The following is a 12872-nucleotide window of genomic DNA, read 5'->3' as shown; positions in this document are numbered from 1 at the left end:
AGATATCGTCCTGACACAAATCTAGGGTTGCTACCCAAGCCGACTAGTCGTTCGTTCTATCGGGTTGGTTGCCAGAGACCCGACCCAGTCGTTAAGTCCTTTTTGTTCTGTATCTATGGACATGACCCAGTCATTATTTTCTAAATGTTCTATTGCTGTACTGGCTGGCAACGTTCTTATACCTTGCTTTCTAGCTAGCAAACTATGGCTAATTTACAGTCATGTCAAACAGTGCAGCCAGAATAACAACAAAGTAGCTGCATTTGCATTTGTTTAAGTGGCTTTATTTGGATACATTCATAAGAATGAGCTAATGATGCTCGATTTCACCTGGCATAGAAAATGTGCTCTCTCATCAGGACGCTGATGTTCAGAGAGTTAGCTAACAACACAGCTAACACAATCACTTCAAACTGAAGCTGGAAAGAAAACAAACTAGCTGTGTTTCATTTAGTTGTACCTGTTTTTTTTATTGACATTTCTTTGTATATGTCCATAAAAATTATGCTGATTCATGATTTCGACTGGCTCAGAAAAGATGCCTGCCCGTCTCTCATTCCAACTTCCCATCCCTACACGTTAATTACTATGAGACAGCTGGAGATCGAATTTCAATATTGAAACAATGTTGCAAATGTCAGAGATTCAGACTGCAGGTTTTATACAAATCTCCGTTATTGAAAACCAATTGCTCGTCTAAAAGAAATGGGAGATAATGTCTAGATGCTTTTTACAGTGGGGATTAAGATTATAAATTGTCTGGCTGGGCTGAGACAGTGGATTGCATAGTGAGATGGAACAGAGTAAATATACATTTCACCATCATAGCTTTCATGGTGGTAACTTGTGGAAAAGACACCGACTGGAATGCGCTTTTAACCAATCAGCGTCAAGGATTAGACCCAATCGTTGTATAACTGTTGTCATTGTAAATTTAACTGGCATATCAGGTTGTCTCATAGGCCAAGTGCAGTCATAAATGGGATTATTCTGTGTTTCATATATATTTCCACACTATGAGGTTAGAATAATACTGCGAAATTGTAAACATTTGCATAATGCCCTTTTAGTGTAATAGCTGTATGAAAAGACCACCTGAAATTTCAGCCTGTTTTGGTGGGAGGGAGTTTTGGCCTTCCATGGTGACATCATGGCAGTTAACCCACTGTTCCTAGGCTGTCATTGAAAATAAGAATTTGTTCTTAACTGACTTGCCTAGTTAAATAAAGGTAAAATAAATAAAAAATCACCATGCGGTAAATTAGTTAATAGATCGATAAGAAAGAGAGTACAAAACCTCTCTGCCAATAACAGCGAATTTCAGTTCTCCCCTCCCCACTCAGACCACTCTCAAACAGTCCAAGCAAAATTCTTGCTTGAGAAATTGCCCTTTGCTAAGAAGCTATTTTTGTTTGTTTTTTTAAATTGAAAACAAGACTTCATATTGAGAAAAAAATGGCTGCATTTGACCATTAAAGTTTATATGATTTGTATTGTAATGCTAGTCAGTGATTTCCTGTGTTATAATAGGGTGATCTCATAGCCTGGTTCCTCTCTAGGTTTCTTCCTAGGTTTTGGCCTTTCTAGGGAGTTTTTCCTAGCCAATGTGCTTCAACACCTGCATTGCTTGCTGTTTGGGGTTTTAGGCTGGGTTTCTGTACAGCACTTTGAGATATCACATGATGTACGAAGGGCTATATAAATAAATTTGATTTGATCTCCTCCCATGTTTCAGACTGAGTGCAGCAAGCCAGTGGAACTCAGTCCCCCAGAAGCCTTCCTTCCCAGGGTTCTTCCAGGGTATGCTGTATGTGGACGGCCATCCCAGAGACACCTTCATCAGACTGCCTGTGTGTAAAGCAGCCCAACAGGCTCTGTGGTTATGATAGAGATCACCACCTGTCCATACTGCGTCCCTGCTGGTTTATTCGTATAGTATGGTAGACCTATCTCTGGTTTATTGGTTTATAGTGTAGTAGGCCCATCCCTCATCAGACACACATACTGATGAAAGAAGTTCCCAGAGAAACTCTAAACTCTGATTGTCAAGTCACTGATTACAGTGTTTCCATCCACAGGGCTGGAGTAAAGGAGTGGTCTTTATCAACGGGCAGAATCTTGGACGCCACTGGTCCATCGGTCCCCAGAAAACCCTCTACCTCCCTGGACCTTGGCTTAAAAGTGGAAATAATCAGGTAGAACTGAAAAAAGCTCCTTTGATTTCTAATAGATATAGGGTTCTAGGTTTCTGATGTGTTTTCAGAAGTTCTCATGTTTACACTACCATGTATTCTTATAAAGTGTGAATAAGACTTTATTTGTACAGTTTATCCTCAAATCAAGACACATACTGATACATAAACAGGCTTGAATAGTTTGTTTAATGGATCCTTTTTTCCTTATTTTAGATCATTGTGTTCGAGGAACAGAAAGCTGATGACAAATTAGTATTTGTTGAAAATCCTGATCATGGAAAAACAATTGATGTATACAAATATCCATTTTGTGTTCTGCTTTGAAATGATCAATATTTTAAATAAATTGACACAGCAATTTCTTATAACATAGTAATAACACGTAATACAAAAGCTATGATTACCGTAACACATTGTATGTAATGTTGTTTTTGTGTTATGGGATGGGTCTACCACTGAATGTGATGATAGACATGTCTTTTTATGTAGTCTAGAGCACAGTCATAAGGCAAGTTACATACACTACCGTTCATACGTTTGGGGTCACTTAGAAATGTCCGTTTTTGAAGGGAGTAGTACACAACATTGTACAACATCTTCAGTTTCTTGACAATTTCTTGCATGGAATAGCCTTCATTTCTCAGAACAAGAATATACTGACCAGTTCCAGAAGTAAATATTTTGTTTCTGGCCATTTTGAACCTGTATTTGAACCCACAAATGCTGATGCTCCAGATACTCAACTAGTCTAAAGGCCAGTTTTATTGCTTCTTTAATCAAAACAACCGTTTTCAGCTGTGCTAACATAATTGCAAAATTATTTTCTAATGATCAATTAGCCTTTCAAAATGTTAAACTTGGATTAGCTAACACAACGTGCCATTGGAACACAGGAGTGATGGTTGCTGATAATGGGCCTCTACGCCTATGTAGGTATTCCATTACAAATCGTCTGTTTCCAGCTACAAGAGTCATTTACAATATTATCAATGTCTACACTGTATTTCTGATCAGTTTGATGTTATTTTAATGGACCAAAAATGAGCTTTTCTTTCAAAAACAAGTACATTTCTAAGTGACACCAAACTTATGAACGGTAGTGTACATACATTAAAAGACAAGACATTGAGTGGTGGAATGTAGACTATTACAACAAAGAAAGTTGAGATGGAAGAGATAAAGGACAACCAAGTTCAAAGGTAAAATGCAAATGTGTAAAACATTCAAGTTCAGTACCTTACTCTAGTTGTCTGGATAGGCAGTGTTATTGTCCATCTAAAATGAAATATAGATGAAAAAACAAACCACTTGATTTCACATTTACAGTATTTGTCTTGAGTACTGTTAGGCATACTTTTGTTGTTAGGTAGACTAAAAAGGTATTTCATTGTATTTAGATGCGCTGCAAACTCTATTGTGTTCATCTTATGCTCATCTTGAATGGTAAAGCTCAGGTTATTAGTGTGTAAACATTAGCCTACAATATTTTTTGAACTGGTCATTTTATTTTATCATAAATTCTTTGTTCTTCTCTGTAATAACTTTATAATAATCTGACGCCCCTTTGTGTATTTTATTTTATTTGATGAATTGCTTGTATGTCATTGATTTTAAATCTTTCTTATTACAGATGATCCATTATATTGACCTCTGTTTATCATCTATCCCGATTTGCCTATTCACTTTTACCCCTACCTACATGTACACAGTGGCAACACGTCATTCAGGGCAGGTTAGGCTTGCCTGTTTTGTATGTTATTTTGGCATTAGTACATGTCACATATCAGTTTGCAAACAATGTAACAAAAAATGTATATAATTTGAGTTAATAAAGCCACAAACACACATGGTTCCTTTTTGGTTTTCTTGAGCAAGGCAGCTCCAAAATGCAGGTGTTTCAGCCTAGCTCAGTGCTTTCTGTGGTGGTGGGGCAAGCCAGCAGAAAATACGGAGCGTTGTGCTGTGATTGGCTCAGTGTTCTGTCACTCATGGGGACACTGTCACCGCCAAGTCTAAGAGTAGACCTCGAAAGGTTCAAGGTCATTGGCCACATAAAATGATGTCAAATCACGTAATATGTACAGTAGCTTTGATTGGACTGATGTCAACATACTTTCAAAATCTTAGCTAGCAGTCATCATCATGAATCAACTCCACAATGTATTGGCAAATCCTTTTCAATCCTTGTCATATGAAGATAAATAATTAAGAGAAATCATAGAAAAAATGTATCTGTGCTCATCGGCCATTGGGCATTAACATTACACAACAAGTTGGAAATCGCAAAATCCACAATGAGTGGTTTGGAAGGAAGGTGAGTTCAAAAATGTCTAGTAAACTGCTGCATAAATTATGTAATATGCCAGGGAGATATGTATACTGTAGCTAGGAAAGTAATACTAAGTGTATGTTGTGTAGTAAGCTGTTAGTAGCCCATGTGCAGCACCCTAATAATTTGGTCCCTTTTCCCCTCTTAATTTCGCCTACTGTTCTGATTTGGTGGTGCACATGCAGCCTTTTGCCTGTTTTAGAGAAATGTAATCATTGAATATTGTTAGAGCCTTCATTATCTGCTTATATGCCCCCGTTATTTATCCTATGGTTCTGACTAGGTGTACAGGGAGAATACTAAGAGCAGCCCATGTTCTGAATTCTGTCGCTGTACATTTCAAAAGTGCTGAACAAAAGTTATATTGACAATGTCCATCCTAGCTCGCTCTATAATGTCTTAATCTAAATAACAGATTGCCTCTTATCCACTCGTCGTTCCCTTTATGCCATAGTTTGTACATCTCAATTGTCAGTAGAAACCACATTTGTTTAAACAAGTCAGCCATATCAGTTGTGTTTTTTTTAAAGGCAGTAAATTAGGCTGAATTAACTGTAGTCTCAAAATGTAGGCCCAACAGTATGTGGGCACCGTTTGTCACCGTTATAGTGCAGTTCATGCATTGTTTAGTGTTGTGGAGTAGCTTTGCTGGCATGCATAATTTATTTTTTTATTTTTTTAATTGCCCCACCAATATTTACATGCTAAAATTGCCACTGTGTGTACATATTACCTAAATTACCTCTTAATTTCGCACATTGACTCGGTACTGATACTCCTTGTATATAGTCTTGTTATTTTGTATTACTATTTACTTTTTAATTTTTGTGCAAATGTTTCTTACTTTTAACTCTGTTGTATTCGGTATGGCTATATCGTAAAAATTCATGTTTTTTTTTTTTTTTTTTGAGGGGTCTTTAATTCAAGGTTAGGGTTTAAAATCACATTTTAACAAGATAAATTGTTGAAATTGGCGAGGTTTATGACTTTGTGGCTGTGGTAACTAGTGATGTTATAACTGATATAAAGTTGCCGGGATGTCAAGTGTCCTACTCGATTTGGCAAAGGTAATATCTGGATGAACTATATAATTTTAGCTAAATGTAGCAATGAATAAATTGGCAAAATGTATTTAAAGGGACAATTCTGTGAACTGTTTTGTGCATGTTTTTAAAATGACACAACCTGTTATCAAAGGTGTCAGCTAGATGATGTGCAGGAGCTTGCAGGGATTTGTAGTTTTGCATGATGTCTACTTTAATGCTAGTTAGCATTTTCGAATGCGAGTAAATAGAGACAAATATATTGATAAAAGACACCTTGTCGGAGAGAGATTTACATGGTTATCAAAGCGTCACGCCAGGGTAAGCCTACACGAAACACAGCACTTATTTGAAGTGTTTCTAAATTCCTCAATGGGGAAAACGAATGGAACCATTTTGCTGTTTGACCGCTAGGTTTTATGGGTATTATGGTACCTGTTGGGCTTTATGAACCCCCATACAAAAACTGACTTGGTGAGCGAAAAAAACGGGGGGCAAAACACTTGCTGGAGAAGGCAGATTTTGGAAAAAAATTATCTGTCACACTTCTCCTCTTCCTCTCTGTTTTTATTCACGATCCCAGTAGTTGCGGAGCACTGCGTTGTTGACCGTGAATATCCATTTTGCGACATTTGCGTCAACAGTGAGCAATAGCAATCATTGGTCATTTGAAGTTGAAATACGGTGGTTAGTTTCATTGCACAAGCGGGTGGAGTATGGGTTTCTACGCGTTTCTTGTACAGTAGGCTAGTAAATGGTGCATTTGAAATGCCTGTCTATAAATAGCAAGGTTACTAGGATGTGCATTGGATGAACAGCAGCCTAAACCGGAGAGCTATTCGATCAGGATAAAATATTGGTTACTGCTTTTATTTTAGGACTTGCTTCTGTATTTTGACACATTGCCGTCGGTTGGAAATGGAGATTGCCACCGCACTGGGGTGTTTTGTTGGTTTTGCCTTCGGAGGACTAGTATTTGTAGCGTATAAACTTGGTTTACTGTATCAGTTGTTTCATAAGGTAAGTCCCTTCGGTGTAAACAATATTACATTCTAACTTGGCTTCAGCCTGCTCACTTGCTGTCTCAACTCTGAAACTCGCCTGCAACCTGACATTCTTAGAAGCAAAACAGCTTGCTCTTACTGTACCTTACTACAATGTCTGTATTTTTTTTCACCTAGTCTTAGTAGGTGAAAGGTAACCCTGCTGCATGTGAGAACTTTTAACTGCCTTGTGGCTAACACAAAGGCCATGACGACAGTGCAGGTTCTTCAGAAGTCATACATTGGCCACAAGGTGAATTAGGCCTACAAGGACAATATGCAGTTCATTGATAATTACAAGATACTATAGTGATAAATACATAAACTAGAAAGGCCTATTGGTTATGACAGCACTTTTCAGTTAATAAAATCAAATATTCACAGTCCATGACCCTGATTTTGAAGTCTGCCTGTTCAGTTATTTGCCTGAGTCCTCTACTTCTTCCCCCAGACTGAGACCCAGAGCCCTCGCCATGGTGGGGAGAGTGTGGCAGAGGTTCTGCGTGCCCATGGGGTTAAGTTTGTCTTCACCCTGGTGGGGGGGCACATCTCGCCCATCTTGGTGGCCTGCGAGAAGCTGGGCATCCGCATCGTGGACACCAGGCACGAGGCCACTGCCGTCTTTGCAGCTGACGCAGTAGCCAGGCTCTCCGGTAAATAAGTAACATGCCTAATATTGCAGACACTGACAACTGTAATGTAAGGTATTTATCTGAACTGTCCGGGACTGGTTTAACTTGCTTAGTGCACTATAGTCTACTCATTTATTCATACAGTAACATTGACACTGTCAGTGATTCTCCCTCCAACAGGCACTGTAGGTGTAGCTGCAGTGACTGCTGGCCCAGGCCTGACTAACACAGTCACAGCAGTGAAGAACGCTCAGATGGCCGAGTCTCCACTGCTTCTCTTGGGGGGAGCTGCTGCAACATTACTTCAGGTGAGAGTCTGAGGGCTTTTACTGGTGTAGCTGCATGGGGGTACCCTAGTCCTAACGTTAACACTAAGGCTAAGGTCACGATGCACCAGCAAGTTCTACACAACAAATTACCATAATCCTGCATTGTTGAGTTGTGACTGGGTGAGCACACTCTCGTATGATTTTCCCCCTATCCATTGTGGAGGTTTGACCTCTTGGTGAACTTTTGCTGTGCAGGGTAGAGGAGCCCTGCAGGACATTGACCAGATGTCCCTGTTCAAGCCGCTGTGTAAGTTCTGCGCCTCAGTGAGGAGTGTGAAGGACATCGCCATCACTGTGAGGAAGGCCCTGGCCATCGCCCAGTCTGGAACTCCAGGCCCTGTGTTCATAGAGTTCCCCATCGACACACTCTACCCCTTCCACCTGGTGTCCAAAGAGTTCGGAGTGAAAAACCCTCCCAAGGGAATAATGGGAAAAGTTGTCACTTGGTAAGTAATCAGCAGAATTGTGCTCAACCATGCTTTCACACATCCCTAGTGATTTGTGAAAGTAACAGATGCTGTATATTTTCTTCCATAAGGTACCTCCACAATCATCTAAAGAACTTGTTTGCTGGGGCCTGGGAAACCAGAGATGTGTCCCCTCTCCCTGTACACATCCCTCAGGCCACAGACAATCAGGCAAGACTAACTCTAGCCCTCAGTCGTTCTCTAACAACTGTGAGAAAGGCTTGATTTGGTAGAAGCCTGTAACCTGTAACCAGTTACAGTTTTCCAATAGACACGAAGGCATGTTTTTTTTTTTTTTTGTATCCCTTGTGGCTCAACCTCTATTGATCTGTCATCAGGTACAAAAGTGTATAGAGCTGGTGAGCAGAGCCAAGAAGCCTGTTATCCTACTGGGGAGCCAGGCAACACTACCTCCAACACCTACAGATGACATCAGGTATTTCAACAACCACATTTATATTACACAAGACATCAGCAGACTTCTGGTCCATTCAATGCCCATTCATATAGTTGTCCTGTAACAGGGCGGCCCTGGAGTCCCTAGGTATCCCCTGCTTCCTGGGTGGAATGTCCCGTGGCATGCTGGGTAGGAACAGTCCCTTGCACATCAGACAGAACAGGAGTGATGCCCTGAAGGAAGCAGACCTTGTGCTGCTAGCAGGTGAGACAAACTGCCAGCTGTAAGTTTTGTCTTCATACAGTTTTTGTCTTTGAGGCAGTCTCACAATGGTGGTATGTGTTCCAGGAACTGTATGTGACTTCCGATTAAGCTACGGCAGAGTGCTAAACAGACGCAGCAGGATCATTGCTGTCAACAGAGACAAGACTCAACTTCTGAAGAACTCTGACATGTTTTGGAAGCCCACTGTGGCCATTCAGGGTTGGAACTGATGACTGAATTGTCCAATCAGAAGTCTTATTTGCTTTCACAAAATGCTGCCACTTCCTCTTTGGGCTATTTGGTCTTGTGGAGACTCACATTTCTGTCTGTCTTTTAGGAGATGCAGGCTCCTTCCTACTCCGCCTCTCCAAAGGCCTCAAGGGCCACACATGTCCAGAAGATTGGCCACAGTGTCTCAAAGCAGGAGATGTCACCAAAGAGAAGGCTAATCGGTACACTTGTGGAATTCATTCAGCAAGTTGGGCAGAAAGCCAAAAGTTTTTTTTGTATACCTAACCAATGTATACCTAACCATGCAAATGACTATAGTTAGTACATCTAGTGCACCAACCAGACCGTACAGGCTGTGTTATTTCCCTGTGAAAGTGTGTTTTGTTCTGTGTTTTTCGTGCAGGAGGAAGGCTGATGAGAAGACGGACCGCCACCTGAACCCCCTGAGTGTCCTGCACCGCGTGGATGAGTTGATGGCTGACGACAGCATCATAGTGGCGGATGGGGGCGACTTTGTGGGCAGTGCTGCTTACATCATGAGACCAAGGGGCCCACTCCGCTGGCTGGATCCAGGTCAGGATCCTCAGTGGACAGTGTTGAGTTTATTTTTATAAAATATGTTTTGAAATGTGTTATAATGTGGTCACTTGAGTAAGAGAGGTATTAACATGTACAATAAAAAAAAGTAGGACTTGTTTATTGAATGTGAACCCTGGATGTTCTTGATATCTTAATGGATGATTACCTAATGTTTGTCATTCTAACAGGAGCATTTGGAACCCTTGGTGTTGGAGGAGGGTTTGCTCTGGGAGCCAAGCTGTGTCGACCTGAGTCAGAGGTACGGTAGAATACCAAGCATCCTTTATCCATCACTGTTTTATACAGGTTTAGGTTTTTTGTTTTTTCATGCTTTGAAACACCATCTATTATTTTGGTTGAGTTTAGCTGACTATGTTTCTCATTAAGGTGTGGATCATCTATGGCGATGGATCCCTGGGATACAGTGTTGCAGAATTTGACACCTTTACCAGACACAAGGTACAGTAATAACCAATTCACTATTCAGACCAATTTATCAACAACTAATCATGCATTCAGACCAGTTAATCTGCTTTGTCCCTCTCTCCCAGACGCCAGTAATTGCCCTGGTGGGGAACGATGCCTGTTGGAGCCAGATCGCCAGGGAGCAGGTTCCCATCCTGGGCAGCAATGTGGCCTGTGGCCTGGCCTTCACAGGTCTTTATGTTGCCTACTGTACCCTCATTGCCACCATATTGGGGATCTCTAGTGCCCATACTCACACATGCAATGTCTCTGTTGGCCTATATCATCTCTTTGGATGTCTTGTCACACATCTAATTCACTCTCTCTCTTCTCCCCTTTCCTAGATTACCACATAGTTGCCGACGGTTATGGAGGCAAAGGCACCCTCATTGGTCGCGAAGACGAGGACAAGCTGGACGGCATCATAAAAGAGGCCCAGAAGGAGACCAGACAGGGAAGAGCCACACTTCTCAATGTTCTCATAGGGAAGACCAACTTCAGAGATGGCTCCATCTCTGTGTAGAGTAGCTCACAGACTGCAACCCCTGGGGTCCCTGTCTGGACCTGCGGGTCCTAAAACCTTCCCACCTTGCCTAGAAACACATATGTTCACATGCTGTGGAACAGTACAAATGCTTTATTTTTTTCTGGTGAAAGGAAAACAATTCAGGAACTCAATCTTCTCAACCTTTATCAGCCTTTCAAACAGCTGTGAAGAGGAGTTTTGATCATGGACTTTTTGGTTATTTTTGCTGGAGAGAAACAAACTTGACATGTAGGCTTTGCTGCTGTTATTATGTAGTAGGCCAGTACCCTTGCTGTATACACTTAACTAATACCTGTGTATTGACTTCAGATTGCCTATTGATCTACTGAACTCTACTTCGAAACTGGCTATTTATTTTGAAAAACCAAATAAAGTGAATTTTGGAATGGCACGTCCTTAATAGAGATATTTATGGAAATGAATCATACACTAACCTACAAGTCTCTGCAGAATCTGTAGGGTTAATAACAAGATAATAATACAATTGTAATCATTTAATTTAAATGGTATATAATTGATGATTGTATGGCTTTGATTATTGAACGTGCTGTAAGACTCCACTAATACATCAATCAACAGAATGGATACACAAATACAAGACGCCCTATGAAAGAGGAAGGAATTTAAACGAAGATGTTACCATATTTTACCATTTGGGTATTGATCATTATCTTAAATAAATGATCAAATCTGACTTATTACACTGCTCATTCTATTTCAGGTTGACTTATTTTAAGGAATTCTGCATTATCCTGATTGTGCAAATTGAAGTCCACCTTAAATTTGAGTGTTTTGAGAATATTGGAATATTTTTCTGTTTTGCTTTGAATGTACTATTCATAATGTTTGTCGTTTGTAAGGAGAGGGATTGGTAGATACCTGACCTGAATATGGGTCTGAGAATCTCTTGCACTAGCATATGGTATTTGATTATATAAAATGTCATCTTCTACATAAACACAGTGATACTAGTATGCCTCCTTTGTTTTTCAATGTTGACACAATGCATTTAGTCATCAGTTCTGGAATCCAAACACTGGGATTATAGGAACAGTTATTTTTGTCGTTGCAATAGAGAATAATGTAAATGTGTTTTTTTCCCCTCTCTATTGAGTGGTGCGTTTGTGACACCAACTACACTGGTTGTCTAATTCTCAGATCCTGACCATTGAATGACTACACTATCCACTCCACTGCCCTCCTTATCCTCTATCATTTACCTTGAACTTTTATCAACTCAGATGTCAAGATTGTGTTGGCTGTAGGCAGAGCTACTGTACATACAGATCTCTATATGTCTCTGGCTATATAGTCACAAACTTGCTCGTCTTACGTTACCATACTACCAAGTCTTGTTAAATGTTCTACTGTATTAATGTTCTATGACTGTTTTGGATAATATGATATTATGGTTTGCTTTTAGATTAGATGTTCAAAGTCTACAAGTGTTCCAATCAGTGTATTACATAATACAATTTGGATCATCACACCATAACCATTTACTTTGGTCTTATTGGTTGAAACAAGTTGCTGCTTGATATATGCTTGATATATGAATGATTGTTATTTGGCCAACAGTGGTCTTCTCTTAACTCCTTTTCTTTTCCAGCTGTATGCACCTGTAGACCTATTATTATTCTCTACTATTCCAGGGAGAGTTGCCTCCTATCAACCTTTCTATGGTGAGCAGTGCCCCTGTTGATTCTCTGGAGCACATGCAGAGCTAGAGCTAACATCAGGGCTTGCAATGGCTTTTCATGTGTTCTGGGTTGGTCCTACTTTCCTACTTCCTCAAGCAGTACGAATAGAATTAACTGATTTCTTTCATATTTTTGTCCTGTTTTTACAGCAGTAACCTGTCTTAGTAACCTTTGGCCTGCTCCTTGTGGGTGCAATTCTCATAATTACCAGCAGATGGTGCACTCACCATTTTTTGGTGTGTAAGCCACACTTACGCTATTATTGGTATCCTCAAAGTAGGCTAAATAACCGGTGGTGTAAAGTACTTAAGTAAAAATACTTGAAAGTACTACTTAAGTCGATTTTTTTGGGTGTCTGTACTTTACTATTTATATTTTACTTCACTACATTCCCAAAGAAAACTATGTACTTTTTACTCCATACATTTTCCCTGACACCTAAAAGTACTTGTTACATTTTGAATGCTTAACATAACAGGACAATTGTCCAATTCAAGCACTTATCAAGAGACCATCTCTGATCATCCCTACTGCCTCTGATCCGATCTCACTTTTACTTGAGTCATTTTCTATTAAGGTATCTTTACTTATATTCAAGTATGACAATTGGGAACTTTTTCCACCACTGTAACTAACAACACGAATCACCAT

At 40.1% G+C, this 12872-nt stretch overlaps 2 protein-coding genes across 6 annotated transcripts in view; both read left to right on the top strand.

The window, feature by feature from the left end:
* Positions 1 to 3969, top strand: part of glb1l2 (galactosidase beta 1 like 2) — a 28542-nt gene extending 24573 nt beyond the window's left edge. For 3 of the 4 annotated variants that reach the window (XM_021582847.2, XM_021582848.2, XM_021582846.2), the window contains exons 17-19: positions 1736 to 1850; positions 2079 to 2195; positions 2409 to 3969. In XM_021582847.2, the coding sequence (XP_021438522.1) occupies positions 1736 to 1850; positions 2079 to 2195; positions 2409 to 2519 (343 nt within the window). In that variant the 3' untranslated portion in view covers positions 2520 to 3969. Of the gene's footprint in view, positions 1 to 1735; positions 1941 to 2078; positions 2196 to 2408 lie in introns of those variants that run through there. The other variant, XR_005039348.1, reaches the window with a different exon arrangement.
* Positions 3970 to 5461: 1492 nt separating this feature from the next.
* On the top strand, positions 5462 to 12010 carry LOC110504042 (2-hydroxyacyl-CoA lyase 2). 2 transcript variants are annotated; one of them, XM_036961553.1, is made up of 14 exons: positions 5462 to 6041; positions 7062 to 7263; positions 7423 to 7550; positions 7767 to 8017; positions 8110 to 8209; positions 8377 to 8474; positions 8563 to 8699; positions 8784 to 8918; positions 9037 to 9151; positions 9334 to 9503; positions 9698 to 9768; positions 9897 to 9968; positions 10061 to 10166; positions 10319 to 12010. In XM_036961553.1, exons 1-14 carry the CDS (start codon positions 6015 to 6017, stop codon positions 10495 to 10497), a joined length of 1791 nt encoding a protein of 596 aa, XP_036817448.1. In that variant the 5' UTR covers positions 5462 to 6014; the 3' UTR covers positions 10498 to 12010. The 2 variants fall into 2 exon arrangements, with proteins under 2 accessions (XP_036817448.1, XP_021438520.1); XM_021582845.2 differs by lacking the exon at positions 5462 to 6041 and adding an exon at positions 6048 to 6587.
* Positions 12011 to 12872: the final 862 nt, after the last annotated feature.

Source organism: Oncorhynchus mykiss, chromosome 24 (assembly GCF_013265735.2).
Source record: "Oncorhynchus mykiss isolate Arlee chromosome 24, USDA_OmykA_1.1, whole genome shotgun sequence".
Classification (NCBI taxonomy): domain Eukaryota; kingdom Metazoa; phylum Chordata; class Actinopteri; order Salmoniformes; family Salmonidae; genus Oncorhynchus; species Oncorhynchus mykiss.
The sequence above is the reverse complement of the archived record's forward strand: the minus strand, read 5'-3'. Positions and strand labels throughout refer to the sequence as shown.

Coding starts and splice junctions, on each gene's coding strand:
- LOC110504042 (XM_021582845.2), top strand. CDS start 6,486: ATGGAGATTGCCACCGCACTGGGGTGTTTTGTTGGTTTTGCCTTCGGA. Junction 7,551..7,766: donor CTGCTGCAACATTACTTCAG/GTGAGAGTCTGA, acceptor TTTGCTGTGCAG/GGTAGAGGAGCCCTGCAGGA. Junction 9,969..10,060: donor ACACCTTTACCAGACACAAG/GTACAGTAATAA, acceptor CCTCTCTCCCAG/ACGCCAGTAATTGCCCTGGT.